A 20,720-nucleotide genomic window follows, 5' to 3' on the forward strand; every position below is an offset into this window, starting at 1 on the left:
CGCAAAAATGAAAATAACATGGTGCACACGTCGGCTAACAATGAGATTGTTTATTTCTCGAGTTACAGCTCTGGATTGCACTCGCAGATGTGGAGCGGCGTAAATGAGACACTTTACCGCTTGTTATATTGTAGCGCATGGCACCGCAACCGTGAAGTTTAGTCTTAGTGCAAGTGGTTAAACTTTAAAGGAAAAGAAAATATTTTTTGGCGCAAGTAAATTAATTCATGGATTAGTTATTTTCAGGAAAAAAAAAAACTACGAAAATCTGTTTTTAAAATTATTGCGAAAAATCCAAGAAGAAACGCCCTTTGATAAAACGTTTCTTCTTGGATTTTTCGCAATAATTTAAAAACGGATTTTCGTAGTTTTCTTTTTGTCAAAGAGCGTTTCTTCTTAACACGTGTTTCTCAATTTCCTGTACACATCACGGAGAGGGAAATTCTGGCCGCCAGATTCCGTCGCCAAATCCTTTGGCAAATTTTCCCTCCGCATTCTAGCGGGGTAATAGCATATTACTTGTATGGAACCTTTTCTTCTTTACATAGACGTTCTTTGGTTAGAATAATAATAAGATTTGGCGACATCATGATGCGCAGTAAACGGGTCATTTTGGTCTTGGTGACAATTTTCAAAATTTTGCCAAAGATGTAGAAAGATGCAATGCTAGAATTTTACCACAAAATCTTTTTAAACCTTTTTTTTTTCTTTTTAATAAATACCTTGCCATTTTGCAGTAAAATAAAAAAAATAGTAATCGGTCATCTAGGCTAGCCATGTAATATAACTATATTCGCTAAAATATCGTTGATTATTATAATTCAATTTTAAGTAATTATTTTTATGTTATTCATATAATTTAATGTTGCTTCTTCCCTCTAAATTTATTTATTATTAGTAAATAATATTTCCGAATTTCAGGAAATTTTCTCTGGCATAATCCTGAAATTAATTATAGCAGTATGATGACATACCATCACGAAATTTAATGCACATATTTTTTCCTTATGTATGCTGCGAAATTAATATAAAATACCTCAATTTATTAAAATAGATTTCTTTCTTGCATTTAGCTGCAGAATGTCTGCAAAAAAAGCCTTATTTTATTCCAGATTGGGAAGATTCTAATCTCAATCTTCAGTGGAGAAAACAAAAACGATTATAATTATATTTGTGTTTTCAAGTGTTAAGGTGCCTTTTAAGAACATACCTCACGCTAATTAAATTTACCTAAAATCTAACCTAACTATTTAGCATTGCATTGTGATTTATAAGGACCGGATTAGCCTCGTGTTGAACTGGTGATGATCATGAGTATTAATTAAATAAAACATACATTTGTTATCCAATGTATATATCTTAAATTTTATTAAGTTTCTTAAGTGGAAAACTAAACAAAATTATCAAAGTATACCAAGAATAATTAAGAATAAATGTCCTCTGGAATTTATTGAATAATTAAGTGAATTTGCTACACAATACAAGTAATACCATAATTAATTTACCTCTTAGCACAGCCAACGTACATTATGCGGATAGATTGGAATTTTCTTGAAACACACCTGGAAAACCTGGAAAAGTCAGGGAATTTCATTCTCCTGTTTGAGTGGCAACCCTGAGTAGTGGTCGTCCACGAGGAACCACACCCGCAGATGACCAGTATATTGCCTTACAGGCCAGAAGAAACAGGCGGCAGACAGCAGGAGAAATCGCTAGACACACGACACAGACGACTAGATGACCGATATCGTGTTTTATTTTGGCCAGAAGACTGCACGGTGGTGATCTGTTTGCACGACGCCCTGTACGGTGTGTACCTCTAACACCTGCCCATCGGAGAAAGCGTTCTCTGTGGTGCCGGGAACACCGGAAATGGAGAGACAATGAATGGGAAAGAGTACTCTTTACAGATGAGAGCAGATTCAGTCTGAGTAGCGATTCTTATCGCATACTCATCTGGAGAGAGCGGGGAAGCCGCAATCATTCCTCGAACATCATTGAATGGGACAGGTATGAAGGTGGCGGTGTTCTCGTTTGGGGAGGCATCATTGCTTGGTAGTCATACAGACCTTCACATCTTTGACGCAGGTTCAGTCAACGGGACCCGTTATTGTAACGAGATTCTTCTTCCATACGTGCATCTTTTTAGAGGTGCTATGGGTCCGCAGTTCCTTTTCATGGACGACAATGCACCATGTCATCGCACAGTAGCTGCCGAACAGCTCTTAGAGAGTGAGGATATTGAACATATGTATTGGCCGGCACGATCTCCGGATCTCAATCCCATCGAGCATGTATGGGATTTTCTAGGCAGATGCTTGGCAGCTCATAACTTACCACCAGTAACGATTCCGGAGCTTCGATTGGGCTGCAAGACGAATGGGCAGCAATGCCTCAACAACTCATTGACACCCTCATTCTCTGTATGGGCAGACGCTGTGAAACCTGCCTAGCAGTCAGGGGAGATCATATCCCCTATTGAAGACCGGATTTTTCTTGGTGGACACCCATCACAGTGTTTCAGCCTTCAGTCGCATTGCGCTCTGTGCTACTTTTTGAATAAAGCTTCTTTTTATCCCTCTGATTTCTCTTTTTGTAAGTGTTGCTTACATTACTCGTGTCCTTATGTATTGGGGATCTTACGGTATTAAATGTGTTGATTTGGAAAGCTTTTGTACAAAGTTATATTGAAAAAACTGTCTCGTCCTTAATTTTTGCACACCAGTGTATACAATTTATTGAATCTGAAAAATAAGCAAAGAATAATGCTATAAAGCACAGTTTACAAAACAGGTTTTAGCAAAAGCAAAATAGCTACGTAATTAATTAAAAATGTCTTTAAATTTTTTCATGGTAAGAATTTTCCCCATTTCTCAGAATGATCAGAATTCTTAGAAAATGCATCAATTTTCTTTATAAAATTAATTTCACACATTTTTCCTCTGATTTTTTTTGTAAAACATTTCAGCCTTTTTGCTGTTACAGAATTGGTAGGGGTAATATTTCTTTAGGATTTTAGACATTAAATCTTGGAAAGTTTAGAAAGATTTTAAGACAAATTTATAGACCCACGATTCTAAAGGATTCTAGAAAAATGTGATAAAATGAAAAATATCTCCATGGTAGTAACATACAGTTTCTTACATTTTGGAGAACATCTGGAAGAACAATGAAAACATAATAGTTGAATGTTTTACTGCTGATTCTAGAATCGCTGTCTTAACATTTTTATCTTCCCTTTATTTTCTCTACTTTTCACTAGATACAAGTACGGAAAATATCAAAAGTACTTCTAATTTTATCATATGGACAGGCATTATAGAAAGGAATTTTTCTATTAATAAAGAATTTGAAAACTGACAATTCAAAAGATTCATCTAATATGTCTTAATGCATCATACACAGAGCTGGCGCTAGGCATTTTGCCACCTGACGCAGTCTCTGTGGATCCTAAATTATGCTGCTTGGTGCCTTTCTAAAGTCTGCTTCCAAAGCCTGCTCTAAATTTTAAAAGTTTTGCCATTTCTAGATTTTGTTGCTCAGTGTCTCCTTAAATTCTAAGAATTATGCCACACCAGCTCTGTGACCAGACTTTACCATGTGTATTTCATATTTCTTCTGAATGTTTGTATTACTAAAGAAATAAAATTAGCAGTCTTTTAGAATAACAGAAATCTTTAATTAAATCCCAAAAATTTAAAGTGAAAAGGAAATGTGTTGAAAAAAGAAACGAAATATGTAAAGAGAAGGAAAATTATTCTTTAAAGATATGTACAGTTATTATTATGTAAATTACCCAGTTATTTACAGTTTCAGCCTTTACTATAATTTCCCTTTCTATTTCCTCACTTAAACAGTTTTGGAGTGTAAGATGAGTGTGTTTCTGATCTCTACTTGCTTCCTGCATTAGTTCTGTCAGTTCTGATAATTTGTAATTATTAGTCTTTCCATTACTGCTGTGGACATCTGAGTTTATTATGACAATAGAGTTACTGAACCAGATTAAATTGAAATTAAATTGTACAGTCTTTGACCCCTTAGTCCATATTTTTAGTTTGAATTTGACTCTTCTTGTTTAATTATATCACCACAAACTGTAATTGATTTTGTTAGCATAAGAACAGACCTATATGTTCCAAGTTCTTTTTGAATCAGAAGCTTATTTAAACCTTTATTTAAATTTATTATCTGATTTATAGTTACTTTCAGACATAGTGATAATTTGTTTCACGTCTGTCGGGGAGGGGGGGGGTCAGACTATTTCACTTTTACCAGATCAAATAAACCCTCATAGGTAAGTACATTGTGGAGAGGTTGGCAGTTAGGAGATAAAACACACAGAAACTAATGAGAACATTGGTTTGCATATTGAGACAAATTTCTAATTGTCAGAAGACATGCTTAAGGACACGGAAGTCGATATAAATTAGCCAGAATGTCTAGGCAGGCCTTCAAATTAAAAAGATGCATAATTATTTTGTTGAATTTTATGTTTTGTAGCTTTTAATGTGTAATTATCCTAATATTGTTTAAAAATCAATGTCATAAATTGCATGTATTTTAAACTATGAAATTTTTGAGATTGTGATATTAATAGGGTTTTTTAACAAATATTATTAAAAAATAAATCTAATTTAATAGTGGCCATGTAAATCCATAATGACTAATTTAATTATAACTAAATGCATTCTCTTAAAAATTATCTCTCTATATTAAAGCAAGTTATTGCCTTTCGTTAACACGCTGAGCCTGGCATCGGTCCCTGAAAACCGGCAGTGGAATTTTCGTTTGGCTGGCGTCTTTTCGCGGGACCGACAGTATTAAAGTTAAAAAATAAGTATAGTCTCAATGAAATGTGATCAAATGTAGTTTTAATGAAATTTATTGAAACATTCTAAACAAAAATACAACTCAGTTTTATACATATTACAATATGAAACATTTATTTTGGTAACATTTTTGGCTATCTTGCATCCAAATAGTTTTGAATTGTCATCATAACATTTCGAACAATACTTTCGGACTTTATGTGCATCTCCTTCCTTTTTGTATAATTTATTAATAATTTAAGTCAGCAATATTGCACCGCTTGATCGCAATATTGCTGCCGGCTCAACAGAAAGGACAGCAAATTCGGCGTCAGGCTCATCGTGTTAAACCTTTACCGTAGTCACATGATATAAAAATCACTAAGATATAAAAATTCTCGTGAAAGTTATTCTTTGCATCCAATGAGACTAAATTCAAAAGAACTTATCACTGCTAATGCTTTAGTGGCTTAATAGAACCTTAAAGTATATTAACTGAGTTACAACCCCTGGAGCTCTACACGAAGCTACGACACTAACAGCATCAGACAGAGGTCAGCTAACTTTCAAAACTTGTAACTGTGCCTACATCAGGCATTTCAGGTTTGTTCTAATCAGGAGATCTCTCTCTAGACAAAGCAGCAGCGGTAATAACATTCAGTCTTTTGTTACGAATCATGCTGATTATGATTTTAATGCTCATTTTAACCTATGCTACTTGACATAAAATCTACTTACTGAACCTCTAGACTGAGCAAATATGTGACAAAATGAGACATTAAAAAAGAAAAAGGATAATTGTTAGTAAAAGGTAACTAAAATGTCTTTTATTTCCTTTCAAATATGTCCAGTTATTATGAGTGTAAAATATTTAATGCTACTTTTTAAGTTTTATAAAATTAATTTTATTTTCAAACATATTAATAAATATGTTAATTAAGTTATGTTTAATAATAATGCATCCTACTCAGGTTCAAGCATAGATATAATATTTTTAATTGAATTTATCCAGTTCCCATTTGCTCTTAGGTCCTTAATTTTTTTTCATTAATGGTCTATAAAAGTCCTTAAAAGTACTTAGTTTCCTTGTGCAGAAATGTGTACGAACCCTGGACACAGCCTTCAAGTTATCAGGCTATCACGGTGGAGACAGCTTCCTGCAAAGCAGCCGACTCTGCTTTTCGGAGTACAGCTCCCGACTCTGCTTGGTCGTTCTCGGAACTCCACGCACTCTCGAGACTCTCCACGCTACAACTCGCGATGCACTCGACGACACACGAGCACAGCCTGAATCTTCGGTTCAGTCTTTCCCGGAGCTCAACACGCTCTCTCGACGATGAACTAACCGCGATACACTAACAGGCTCCTTCAGTGAACTCGACCCACTCGGCACTCGCTGCCCGGCTGTCAACTCGATCGACTCCGCAGGGATTGACTCGCTAGACGAGGCACACACACTCTCGATGTAGCACACTTTCAGACTGCAGACCAGCATGGTTTATATAGCTTTCAGCTTGTGTTCGGGAACATTCTGGACTAAACCAGTAAGAATTCATTCCAGAAGTTTCTCCAACTGTCTATGGTATATTGCAAATTTTGTTGCCAAATGTCGCCAAAAGGCTGATTTATCGCCAAATGTGGCAACCCTGCCTTCCATTGCCATTTTATGGTAACCTTAAAACTGCTTTGCGGTGAAGCTATCTTACTGGACCTTTACATTTTGTAACAATATAAAAGAAATTAAGCAAATAAAACAAAAAGAGTTTTTCACATTCAATTCTCATTCAATTAATTCAGTTCTCACTTCCTGACAAGGCAAGAATATATAACAACTAAAAATATCTATATTAAAAATTACGAAATAAATCTGTAACACGTATTTCCTCGAATAAATTCCAGAATGGATTAAACATGATTTAATTCGCAATAAGAAAAGGTATTATCTTTGTTGTTTTAAAGCTTAGTTTCTGTAGATTGGCAACAAATCCGCTATTTTGCCAAGTTTGAAGTGTAAACAAATTGTCTGCAATCACAAAATTCATTAGGCTTAGGTGCACTTAAGCAACTTTTAAATTGTTGATAACTCCACAAATATTGCATGCAGATGTACTAAAAGGCAGAAAATCTTATCCAAAAGATAAGAATAACATAATTCAATCCTTTTTAAAGTAAAAAATGCACAACTTAACAAACGTATAGGAGTAAAGAAACTGAGATCACTGAGCCGGTGAACGGAGTGGATATATACATCTCTTTATATGCGTTATACACGTTTGGTGCGGTTAATCGCAACTAAAATAAGAGGTGCACATCTGCATGTTGTAGCAGTCCTATATAAAAAATTTCAATATTCTGAAGCTACTTCTTTTTGAGTTATGTGAGATACGTACGTACAGATGCCATGAAAAATTCTCTTTAGAATTAATTTAAAAAATCAGTTTTTATAATTTTTGGTGTGGAAAAGAGTCTTTTATTCTTTCCTTACATAGAGTTATTTCAAGATGTTTTATACCTGATTGTAAATATGAGAAATATTTCGTATATGTGCACTAACTATTGTAATAGTTGTTTCTAATTATATTTGTTACTTTTATAGGCACCAGGACACAAGACGAGGAGGATTTCATCCTCCACAACCTCCTCGTCTGCCTCGCCACCTTGCCCAAGACAGGTAAGTTTTATGCTTCTTCATACACATTTTTTTGGAACAGAACTAGACATAAATAATGATTCTAATCCGGTAGTATGATAGTTCATTTCAGATATTTTATACTTTTTGTGATTTAGAGATGTTTTTCATTTTTTTGGGGGGGGGGGGGTGGAACTCAATTTTGGAAAATGACAATGTAGACGTACGTTTTGATGATCTGAAGGAGTTGCCATTTTGACATCAAAATTTTGTTATGTATTTCTTCCTTGCCATGAAGTGAGAACTGAATGAATGAGAAATATATCCCAAATTCCAGGAAATAAGTATAAATTGAAATGCAGCAAAAATTATTTATTATTTAAATACGCCATAGAAGAAAGTCATTTTATTCACATCAGATTTTTTTAAAATAAAGAATGCATAATTTAAATAAATAAGAAATCCAGAGAATTGTATAAAATGTTACATTTTAAAATTTAGAATCTTTCACATTTATGACAAATCATGAATATTTGGGTCATTTAAAATACTTTTTTATGTAGAAGAATGTATATCTGTAACATAAGTAAACAGACAAACAGTTATGCAAGTAAAAGCCAGGAAAGGAACTTTGCTAGATTTGATGCCATTTGCACATATGTGTCTTCGATTTTGACTGAATTTTTGCAACAAAGTCTTGGATTGTATGCAGGTTGTCTTATATTTTGAAATGTGTGCTACTCTGTTAAATGGTTGCTGCTGTTCAAGTATTGTTTTCTTGTTCAAGTATTGTTTCTTTCTTATTTCAGTGTTGCAATAGCAATTATATTTTCTCATTTATTTTCATTTAGTAAATGTTTCCTATATATATATAATATATATATATATATATATATAATTAATATATATATATATATATATATATTTACTAAAGAGATATTGATTAGTTATCTCCTAAGATTAATTTTATATATATCATATAATCTATATTTCCTACAGTATTTCATAATTTCATTTCTTGTAGTATTGGCATGGAATTGTATTTTTGAAATGTGTCTGTAATGAAAGTTTTCTGTCAAAATACGTTCTTAAGTTCGAGTCCAAAAACATATCAACTTCAGTTTGGATTTCCTGTGTGGAATGAAAGATAGATGTAGCTGCAGTTATAAAACATCTGATGTGTATACCACATGACTTCCTTGCCGGGAATATTAAATTATACACATTTTTTCTAGCATTTCATTTAAACTTACTGGATTGAATTAAATCTAGTTCGTGCACAGCGCATAAACCACAATAGAATAAATGCACTCTTTAAAATTCACTATATTTGTTTACGTAACAACACTCTAATGCTAGGTTCACTTAACAGAGTTACATTTCGTCCATATACTATGTACATTCTATATATATATATATATATATATATGTATACTATGTCCATATACGTTCATCCATTACTCTGAATGCATATAAATTTATATCATTTGAAGAATTATCTAATCATTGCCACATGTTCTATTCAAATACTGTAATAAATCTAAAACCATGTATAAAAACAATTAAGCAAACAAAACGAAAAAGAAACAGTTTTTCACGGATGATTCAGTTTTTCTCATTGGATTAATTCAGTTCTCACTTCCGGACAAGACAAAGGTACATAAAATCTCAAAATATCTATATAGTCGTTCGGGGACATCTCGACACTTTTAAGGAAGTCCCTTAGTAGAGTGGTCTGCACCCTTGTGTCGCATATGGAAACCACTGTATTGGAATAGCCTAAGAATGTAGTGTGTCATTGTGAATCGAATGTGTTGTAAAGTCAGAGATTGATCAAGAAAATAAATATTAATAATCTGTCAGGTAAGTTCTTCATAATTTGCAATGCATAAAGTATAAGATTGGCTTTAATAATGATGATAAATGTGTACAATGGTTTCAATTTTTGGTGATTTCCAAATGACTGGTTAGTGAGATCAGGCATTCAGGAGCATGGATGTCTAAGCAAAAAGTTTTCATAGCCTGTCAGAGGGGGTTGCTGTCATCTCTCATAGAAATGTGTAACTCGTGAAGATTTTGACAGTTGATCACGGGAAGATCTCGACAGTCGAGTCGGGCAATTTTGTCAATGGCTTTCGGAAATGTGGAATATACCCATGCAATCCCGATATTTTGGAACTACAGCTACTACAAATGGCACCATTCCAGTTATGGTAGAGGAAGAAGACGATAATCTCCAGAGGTCATCACCACCATCTACTGCATCAGCTTCTACATCATTTTCGGAATTATCCCCTGTACCAGTAGTACAGAACCACTCTGTACAGAATAGGAGAAAAAACAAGAATCAGCCCTTATAACATCCGCAGAATACAGGAGTCAACTGCGCAGTAAAACACCAACACAGGGACCTAGACGTCAGGGAGGAAGTCAACCCAGTACCTCGACGGATCTCGAAAACAGTGAAAATTACTGTGGCTATTGCAGTGGGAACTATTTTGATGATACTGCCAGACAGAAGTGGGTGCAATGTGTTAGAGAGTGTAGTATGTGTCTCCATGAGGCATGTATACTAAATGGGAATCAATTCCAGTTTAGATGCAACAAATGTACATAGTTAAAAGAATGGATATATACTGTTGCATTGTTAATATGTGTTAGTTTCTTTTCCATAGTGCATTGTCCTTATTTCTTAAAAAAAAAAGCCTATGTTCCACATTGTACCTGCCGCCCCGAAGATACCTGTCGAGATCTCCCGTTAAGAGATCTAGTTAAGAGAGAAGTAGACATCTGGCTTTTATTGATTTTCATTGCATTTATATGACCTAAGTTGTTTTTCAGGTAAGCCAAATTTTCATAATGTGTTACTTATACAGGAATAATTATTTTCTGTAAAAATAAATGATAAAATCCTCAAATGTCGACCAGTTATTCATAATTTTCCCTTAAGGTGTTGATATGTCTCTGAACGACGTTATTAAAAATTTCGAAGTAAATCTGAAAGAAAATAAAAGAAATTAAGCAAACAAAAAAGAAAAGAAAGTTTTTCACAGACGATTAAGTATTCAGACGTTCAAGAATGAATGATGTTTAACTATAAAGCTAGTCGTACTTTTAAAATTGCATCCGATCATCCATTACGCCATAATGTTCAGACAATTCAGTGTTTCTCATTCAATTAATTCAGTTCTCACTTCGCAAGAAGGCAAAAATACGTAAAAACTCAAAATATCTATATTAAAAATTACGAAGTAAATCTTAAATACTTATTTCCTTGAAAAAATTCCAGAAAGGATTAAGCAAGATTTAATTCGCAATAATAAATGAAGGCGTTATCTTTGTTGTTGCGAAGCTAAGTTTTTCTAGATTGGCAACAAATCCACTATCCTGCTGTTTCAAATGTAAACAAGCAATGGCTGCCATTAAAAAAATATTAGGATTAGCGGCACTTAAACAACTTTAAAATTGTTGATGATTCTAAAAATATTGCATACAGATTTACTAAAGGCATAAAAACCATAACTGTAAGATAAGAACAACATAACTCAATCAATTTTAAAGCAAAAAGTGTACAATTTACAAACATATAAGAGCAAAGAAACTGAGATCACTGAGCCGGGTAACATAGTGGATATATATATAAATATATTTATATAAGTTTGGCGCGTGCGATTGCAACCAAAATACAAGGTGCACATCTACGTGTTATATATAGTAGTCCTATATACAAAATTTCAACGTTCTGAGTCTACTCGATTTTGAGTTATGCTGTACAGAAGCCCCGGTATAAGCAAAACTCTTTTTAGGATTGCTTACGGTAAGCAAACATAAATACATATACAGGTTTTTCGTAAAAGTGCAGTGGTGTAAACTATTACAAAGCAAAGAATATATGTGTTAGAAATCTCATGAAATATAATAAAATGCTTTCAAATTCACTGAAGTTTTTATTTAAATGTAAAAAAAAAATATTTAAATATATATGTTTATTTAAATGTAAATATATATGTATATGCAGCACTCTAATTCTGATTTTAATCCTTTTCAGACTCTCGAAAAGATTACAGCTCTCTGTAAAGAGGCGGAGGGCATGCTCCAATGTGCAGCCTCGCTAGGTAATTAATAGTATTTTTTTTTTGGCATATGTAGTAATTTAATGTTTTATATATATTTAGTTTGATTTTCTTCTTTTTTATCACATTTTTTTATTACAATCAAGGTGCATTATTTTCTGTTTGGCTTTTGTTAATCTTGTAATGATTATAAATGTTTGAATATAATGATGTCTGAAATGCACTGAACCATCTGTTAATGAATTTATACAATTTTTGATTATTTCCCTCTTCTGAGGATGTATTTGTCCTAGAGACAAGCAAGTTATTGCCTAATATATGAAATAAGAACCGAGTGCCAAGAAAATTTAAGCAAACTTTTTTTTTTAAAAAAGCTTTCTATGAACAAAAGGCATGTCTGGTGTTCCTGTTTTAAAATTCTGTGGCTTCTTGGCAATCAGCAGAAATTTTATCTTTTGATTTAAGTTCGTGTAATACTGGAGACTAGCAATGTGAAATAAATTAGGCTAGCAAAATAAATTCATAGTTCTTTGTGGTGCACTACACTTTAAAGTCGGTATTTCAACAAGAAAAGTTGTATTCAGTCTATCTACGCCTAAAGGAGTATACAGATAAAATTTTGTAAAAATTGTACTTACCATTTCAATTCTGTGGGTGTTCCATGAGGTGGAATTGCAGTGAAGCACGGAAATTAGTAGAAGCTTATGTATAGTAATAAAAAAAAAAACACTGTATTATAGCTGTATACATGGTTTTCTTGATATGCACAACTTTCTTGAATATATATGGATAAACGAGATAAATATATGTATATACACAGGTCCTATATTAAAAAATATTTACACATTTTTCGATTTCGTAGCTTCGTGAAATTTTCAAAGCATGTCGCATCTTTTTGATAGAAGTACAAACCAACTTTGCAGGTTTTGAACAATAAACTTGTTTTGTGTGGCTTCTGTTCCGTGCAACAATATGTTTAGAATTCCAAGTAAAAAGAAAGAGAAAAAGAAATTCTTTCCTCTTCGGAAAGAGTTTTAATGCCATTTATGGAAAATTAATAATAAAAAAAAATTAACTGCAATTAATATTAACAATAAAAAAATAAGCTAAAAATTATACATGCACAAAAAATATCTACACAATTATTATAATAAACGGGAATGAGACTTAAAAGCGATAGCAAAATAATTCGCGCAGCTTCCCTAAGTAAAGATGACTCAAGCTACTGATAAAATTCCCACCTGAAAACTACTCACAAAAATTTCAAGATGTCCATATTAGGGCTTACATAGCACAAACCACACCTCACCCCTCAAAACTGCGTCATTCTGCAAAACAATGTAAATAGTAAACATATACAACAGATGTTTTCTCCTAAGACAGATGTTCTGATACGTAATAGCATGAGATCAATAGCATGAGATCGCCAACACCCCACTTTATTTCATGATTCTTCACATGCTTTTTGTATGAAAAATGTAAAAAAATATATAACAAGTGATATAGAGTACAGCCATCAAAATTATACAGAGTTTTTTTTCAAACAAATTTTGTTGCGTCACCAAAAAATATAGAAAATAAGTGGATTTTAATAACACATCATAAATGAAAATTCTGGGTCTTTCCGTGATATGCTGCCATCTACTATTTAAAAAGAGAAGTTTGAAGTATATTATAAAGGCATTTTTATCCATTTACGGTTGAATTTAACGGTTTCAGAATGGATTTAATTTGGGGGTTCCATGTAGTGGAACACTGAGCAACAAAGGGTTAACAGGAATAGCATCAGTAACCGTTTGAATGCAAGAAAGAGCATCGGCTGGTCAATTTTCTACACCGTTCACGTGTTGAATATCAGTATCGATGACACATCGGCAAACTTGATTATAAAATATATTGTTCATTCTGAAAAAACACTAAACTTTTCTGAATTCTTTCCATTTTATACGCAATAAGTTGCCCCCCCCCCCCAATGATTATTTTCAACCAAAAAACATTACCCATATGAGAAGATACGATGCAGTCTATCAAAGTAAAGATAATGTCATCAGCTGTGATAAATCGAGAGATGAAATTTATGGTGACTCGCTAATGACTGAAAAAGAATTTCTGGATTTATTGGCAGATTCTGAATTGAATCAGTATTTGAAGGATTTGAATGAAATTCCTTAAAAACTTTGTACATATTTTAAGATTTTATGGATTGGATTGAATTATTATGGCAAATCACACGAGGGCTATCTGCCTAAAGGGAGGAATGCCTTCGTGGAAGACTTTCTAAGGGAAACTGGCTCGTATACTTGTTACACATGGGGAAAACCATGAAATCGACAATGCAGCCAGCACGTTCTGAAGCAAATGCGCATTTAGGAAGGTTGCTAGTCAAATTAGGCTTTTTTAATCTCTTGTAAAACTCTTTATGAATGACATATTCATTGAGAGATGAGGAAGGAGTCAAAATATCCTATACATATATATAGAAAATAGTAACTGAAATCTGACAAAATTTGCATAGTTTGCGCAGCATTACCTAAAGCAAATGCCATGGAGTTAACAGGAATAACTATTGCCAGTTTGGGTATGGCGTCTTTATTCATTGGCATCTGGTCATACACTTGAGGCATAAAGCCAGAAAATTTTCTTTATTGTTTAATTTTGACGTAAAATCATATTGATGCCTCATTGGATAGTTGTCTGGAATAGTGACAGAATTTAATTTAATAGTAGTTGTTGCAAGGTCACCAAAGACCCATCCGATTTGTTTTACCATATGCTGAGAGCTACTCCAGCAGCTTTTAGAAGGACTAAAATGCCTTTTTGTACTAAAGTGAAATCTGGTTTTGGAGCAGCGACTTTATGAGGCACTAAGGCATCTAAACTTAGCAGCTACTGGAGAAACTTAAGTTTTGATTATGTCTGTATTTCATGGGTATCCATATCCAAAACCTGTTTTAAAACATCTTCAAAGAAAGAATCCTATTTTTTAAGTAAGTATATAAATACATGTAAATTTTATAAAACTGTAATTTTGGTTGCAATATCTGGAGATCTCTCACCATCTGATGCAGCATTAGCTGTCAGTTGTTTTTGAGATTTAAAATTAACAGCTTCATTAATTCATTTTCTTCAAATTAATCATTTCTAGATTATTATTAAACACCAATTTGTAAAGAATAAGCAGATTTTTTTTTGGGGGGGAGCAGTTAAAATCCTGCAGCTTCTTTACCTTCCAAATCTTCTATTTTCTACTCCATTTAGCATTTATGTTTTGAGAATGCCCAGAAAATCATTTATGTCTTGCTGACTATGAGTTATGAAAGTTATGGCTTCTATGTATGATCTCCACTGCAGTTTTGCCTACCTGTCATTTTACACGGGAAATTCAAAATATCCAGACCGATCACATCCATGCTTTCCTTTATACGTTATTCTCTGGAGATCAACTACGTAGCAAGATCACTGTCCCCTCTTTTAGGTTTGGTTTTTCAAGCAGGCCTTTGAAGTATATAATTATGAAATAGAATATTGTATCTGCCCTCCTTCATCCTCTGGCATGAGCATTTAATAAAGATTTGAGAGGCTATTGGGTGTTTCAAGTTTTGTGCTTGAAATTTGCATACAGTTATGCTTTCGAAATTAGGTACTGCTTCACAAGAGGGCTTGATATTCCATCAAATGCTTCTGCTCTGTGTTGCATAGAGCATATTGCATATAGTGTGTCAAAAAGAGGGATCCATCCTCCTATTAATAAAGATGTTCTATGTCAGAGTTGTTCTTCCCAGACATTCTTATCTTGTGATTTTATACTCCATAAGCTGCAATAAAAAAAGTAAAATTTTTAACAGATAGTGGTGGATACAGCATATTTATAACATTCACAAGAATAGACAGTATTTATTTAAGCACAGACAGCAAAACTTACAGCAAAAATCTATTTTTTTGAGACTAAGATTTGAGAAGCTTCAAACAGATTTTGGGAATTCCGGAAGGCCTGAGTATCGGAGCGAGAAATTTCTGGTATGGTGTGGTTCCGAGGAACAGCCGAGCAGTATTTTCCTGGATTGATTAAGGAGCCTCTGGGAAGTACATAACATAGATTGGGAACCACTGCTTTAGAGATTAGAATTTGCTATCAAAATTGTGTTTCTATTTCTGAGAATTTTACATAATGTAAGGTATATACTTCTGACATAGCTATTCGCCCGCCCACGACGCGTGCGAATAGCCAATAGCCGACCGAGTTTTTATCACGTGTCATAATCAGAAAACCTTCTTGCTTACCTGTTTCAATGTGGCATCAGAGATGAGTTTTTGCTTAGAAATATCATAACTGTATACAGCAATAAAATAAACAGCTTTGTTCACGCCATACTGTATATTTATAAATCAATGATCCGACCAGTATATCCATATGCTTCACCTATTTATAACACCGTAAGTAATAGGAACCTAAATAAATTACAGTTTCTACGAAATCAAACTTTCTGCCTTACAAAATTCTCCTTATTTATTATAAATATTGGCTATATCATGTGTAATAAGAAGCTCTATAAGTATCCCAGTATTAAATACACCAAAAACTAACTTCAGCAATATAACAACTTCTAAAATAAAGCAGTTGACTGTGAAAGACTATTCAATAAAATACAATTACGAAATTTTGGAGGAAAGTTACAATTGTGTCATACAGTAACCATATATTGAAGTTTAATTAAATTACCTTTGCATTGACTTCTACTTGTTACATTATTTTTCACAAACACTGCTATCACAGATAAGCTGAGTGGTCAGCGCACTGCTTTGCAAATGGAAAGGTGGCAAGTTCGAACCTCACCATGAATCATTATATTCTTATTTTACCTATTATTATTGTTTTCATTTCTTACTTTATTCGTTACTAGCAGCTTTGCTGGTGGCCTTCGTCTGGCGTTTAAATGTACCGGAAAATTGGCTGCAGGGAACACCAAACGTTAAATTAAAAAACTGCATAGAATTTTACTCTGTAGAAAAACTTCATAAAAAAAGTTATTACGTATAACAAAATTACAATGAAATAAGCAATATCCCTTAATACAAATATTAATTATCCTAATAAATAAATTAACCAACTTCCCTTAGCAAAATCTTAAGAACTTAAATGGTATAAAGGAGGTTAAGAACTTTGTTTCCTAAAAATACCACTCAAAACTTTTCAATATCTTAAAAACAGTGAAATGAGCAATAAATAACATAAAAGAATACAAAAACAAAAAATTCTGAAAAGCAAAGTATAATTAATGATATTTTACCTTATATTTTCAAGAGAAAAAAAATTAGGTGCTACTTTGGTAGATGGTTGCATCGATTTTTGGAGATTTACATTGTTGGCGCGGTTTTTACAGTCATCAGCCATCTTGAAAAATGCTGTTTTTACGTATTTTTTGCATAAAGTATTAGAAACTTTAAAAAGTAAATATTGTTAAAAATAGTGGATTAATTTTTTGTTGAAAACGTTGTTTTTTAAGATGGCTGACAAATGTAAATAAATACATTTACTAAGAGTATAAAATGCTAAAGTAAGGTTAAATTATTACTTTCATATAATAGAATAAAATCACTGCTATAAAAACATTGCGCCAGCATTTAATTGGATTAAAATATTACTTAAATTGAATATCAAATTAAAAACATCATACCAACGTTTAAAAGAATTAAAATATTACTTAAATACTTTAAAATAGGTTTTATAGGATTTAATTATTTAACATTAAAACATATGTGGCAATAAATATCTCAGGAATTTTTGAAAACGTATTACTTTTTTTAATAAAAGTTGAAGTATACAATTATAAAGTAAAAGAAAATGATGTATTTACATTTTTTTAAAGTATTTTACCTGTCGTACATTGATAAGTACCACACACATCTCTTGCACTTCATTGAAGAAGCAATTAGCGAGGTTTTCTCCAAAAATTTAAAATAAATTTCCTCTGAGGCTATTAATAATTTATAAATAAATCTTTGATTAGGAAAGCCAGGTTGGCCAAAATTAGGTCTCAAATGGCAATTTTTTTATTCCAATACCAATAATTCTTGGTAATTACCAATAAGAACATTCATCTTCGAAACGGACATATCCATTCCATTTGAAACCTGAGGAATTTGAAGAGATGAATAATAAAATTTTAAAATGGCGCGGTAATGCACAAATATTCAGTAACTAATCAGGGAGCTGATTACATCACGCATAGAATTTAAATAATCATTCATAATAAAATCATTTTTAAAACAAATGCAAAATTAAATTGTTTTTTTTTTGCGGTTTTTCCTCTGCTTAATAATTGCACTTAGTAGTAAAGTTTCAGCTATAAAAGCGAAGATACAGCTGTGTTGATGCTTATATTACAGCATCACGTGATTTTTGTGCAAAGTAATTCTGTTGGTTAAACACACTCTTCGCAAGCGTACTGGTTTGGATGCTTTTACGCTGGTAACGTAAAAGCGCGTTCGTCAGCTACGTTTCGAGCGTACTCGTGTGGACGGGCCTTAACTTGTGTTTCCATGTCTCAAAAGTGCGACTTGACATGTATTAGATTTATACATAGCATTCTTCTAGCATACATATTTTGAGACAAAATCGGAATACCTGCAAAAAATTAAAGTTTTTTATTCAAAATTCCCTAAGATATTCGTGAATTTAAATTTTGGCGCGTTTTGAAGTTTGGCATATTCATTAACCCTTTCCAGCACGCAACCTTTTAAAGTTCGAGTTTTGATTAAAAAAAAAAAGAAAAAATCTAGGCAGTCTAACTAGGCCTAGAGAGTACAGAAGTAAAAATTTTGTGAAGATAGCACTTATCATTTAATTCTGTGGGTGTGCTTAAAGTGGGTGCACTGATTGAATAGAGTTTCAAAAAGAATTCTGAAACGAGCTTTGCTGTCAATGAACTGACCGATGAGATGCGGAGAGCAAAGAATACAGACTCTCAGTTGTCCTAGGTTATCTGTGAGCCCGGTCTGGGCACACCTAGGGTTCGCCGTTTGGTTTTAGGCAAGATTTCAAGGTAAAAATTTAAAATTAGTATAGAATAAGGAGATTAGTATTTAGCTAAAAAAATAACATAGAAATTTCTTTTCAAACAAACCTTTTATATCCTAAAAAAGTCTGGAAGATTTCTTTGAAAAATAAGGGTCTTAAAAAACTAAACATGGCTAAAATATATGGACTGGTTTGTGTTGAGCTGCCATCTACTGTAAATAAAGAAGGTTCAGTGTAACCTATAAACCCTTTTTAACTCAATTTTTGTGTGCGTACAGAAGGAAACTTTTAGGTGTGTCCAGACCGGACACACTGTGCCGCAAAGCTTAAAAGACATTAAATAATGAACAATATGCACGAATCTTTGCCTGTTTCTCGGTAACCTAGAGTCATCCAATTTTGAATATGGTAGTCCTTCGCCCGAAAATGGGCACCAGGCACACGAACATTTGCATTTTCCGTTACTTAAATATGCATTTTCTAAACATGCAGAAAATCTTTCAGTGATGTGCACGTTAGTATGCCTCATGCATTCAAAACTGCTATTCATTCAGTAGCATAGTGAAGCTTTGTTTTTTCATTTAACATTGGTATCCCAAATATGAAAAAGTAAAGCCATGAAAACTTAATAATAAATACCATAAATTCAAACATTACTATTTATAATAGGTTTTGGATGTAACACGTGAACACGATAACTGATTTTTGAATGGTACTAAGGAAGCAGCGCTGTCAGTTGCGAATACTATTAAGAAAGTTGTAAAACTTCATTTTGGGATTAATGTTGTAAAAATAATTTGTGCTCTTTAAATTTTTGGTTCATTTGAAGCAGAAAACTTGCTTTCAGTTAAAACTTTGGTGTAACTGTTGAAATAAATGTTTGAAAATATATTTTAATATTCTTACAAAATGTCCAGCTGCAGTAAAATAGTGCAAGGTGGATTTAGGGTTGCTAGAAAATGGCAAGGGAAAGCAGGTTGCCTTGGTGCAAAATCTCTGAGGCGAAAAAGTTGGCAATATGCCGTGGACTGACGGAGAACATTCTAGAACAAATTCTTACCGATTTGGCACGAATGTTCTCGAAAGGAACCTAAAAGCTATATAACCCTGCCGGTATGCGAAGTAGTAGTGTCTGATAGTCTATCGAGTTGATCTATTCTAACGTCGAGGTGTCTAGTCTGAGCATCGCGAGTTGATGCATCGAGTGCATTACGATTCGTAGCTCGGAGAGTCTCGATAGTACTCTCCGAGAACAAACCGAGTCGGGAGCCATTCTCTGTTGCTTCACCGTGAGGCTTTCTTTACCATTATAGCTTTATAGCCTGAAGCCTGTGTTGCTGATTGTTTTAGCGTTATTTGTCGTAGTATTTCGATGACTGTAAACATGTTTTTGGAGCTGTCCTGAGTAATATTGTCTCATAAATTGTGTTTCTATTCTTTATCAAGTGTTGTTATCCAAAATCTAAATCCACGAACTCGTAAGTACCCAACAATATTTTGATGACAATATTGGAAGAAATCAAAAGGTCGACAGATTTCGTTGCCATATAGTCAACTATTAATTAGATGCATTTTAAGAAATAAGGACTAAATGCTGATTTTCTCCTTTATATTATGCTTTTCATATTGTTTTTTTATAAATATTCTAAAAATGCAGTAACAACAGATATTATTAAAGGGAAGGTCTCTCAATACCATTTCTGTTTGAAATGGAAATGAATGGAATTAGAAGAAAAATGTGTGTCAAAGTAAGAGTGAACTGATGATACAAAGAAAGTATTGATAATTTAAAATAAATTTCCCTTTTGATTTGTTTACAATTTTGGTTTTTATTTATTTATTTACTTTTTAAATGAAGTGTTTTTCCCCCAAATCCATTTCATTGTTAGATTCTATGTTAATGTTAATTTTTTGTTGAATATGCATTTTTGTTTTATCATGCACTGTGTACATACAGTTCAATGAATTTTTTTTTTTCTTTTTTTTAAAGTGAAGGAAAGTCTGCCAGGACTTGAAGAGGTAAGAACAATTTTCCCTCCCTTAACATTTCTCTAAAGCATGTCTTTAAAAAAATTCATTAATTTTGATGTATTTTTATTTTAAACATTCAAAATATATTTTTATTGTTACAGCAGTATTTTTAGCAGTGGAAAACATAGTATTTTTCTTGAGTTTTGTGTTTAGGAAATTCC

At 33.0% G+C, this 20,720-nt stretch overlaps 1 protein-coding gene across 1 annotated transcript in view; it reads left to right on the forward strand.

Annotated features, from left to right (window-relative positions):
* Window positions 1–20,720, forward strand: part of LOC146995585 (uncharacterized) — a 518,442-nt gene that overhangs the window by 104,705 nt on the left and 393,017 nt on the right. Inside the window, exons 17-18 of the mRNA XM_085823152.1 lie at window positions 7,405–7,479; window positions 11,486–11,552. Coding sequence (XP_085679278.1) covers window positions 7,405–7,479; window positions 11,486–11,552 — 142 coding nt within the window. The remainder of the gene's footprint in view (window positions 1–7,404; window positions 7,480–11,485; window positions 11,553–20,720) is intronic.

This window comes from Stegodyphus dumicola, chromosome 9, assembly GCF_044657685.1.
Source record: "Stegodyphus dumicola isolate Sdum_Otavi_A_Nest chromosome 9, ASM4465768v1".
Lineage (NCBI taxonomy): Eukaryota > Metazoa > Arthropoda > Arachnida > Araneae > Eresidae > Stegodyphus > Stegodyphus dumicola.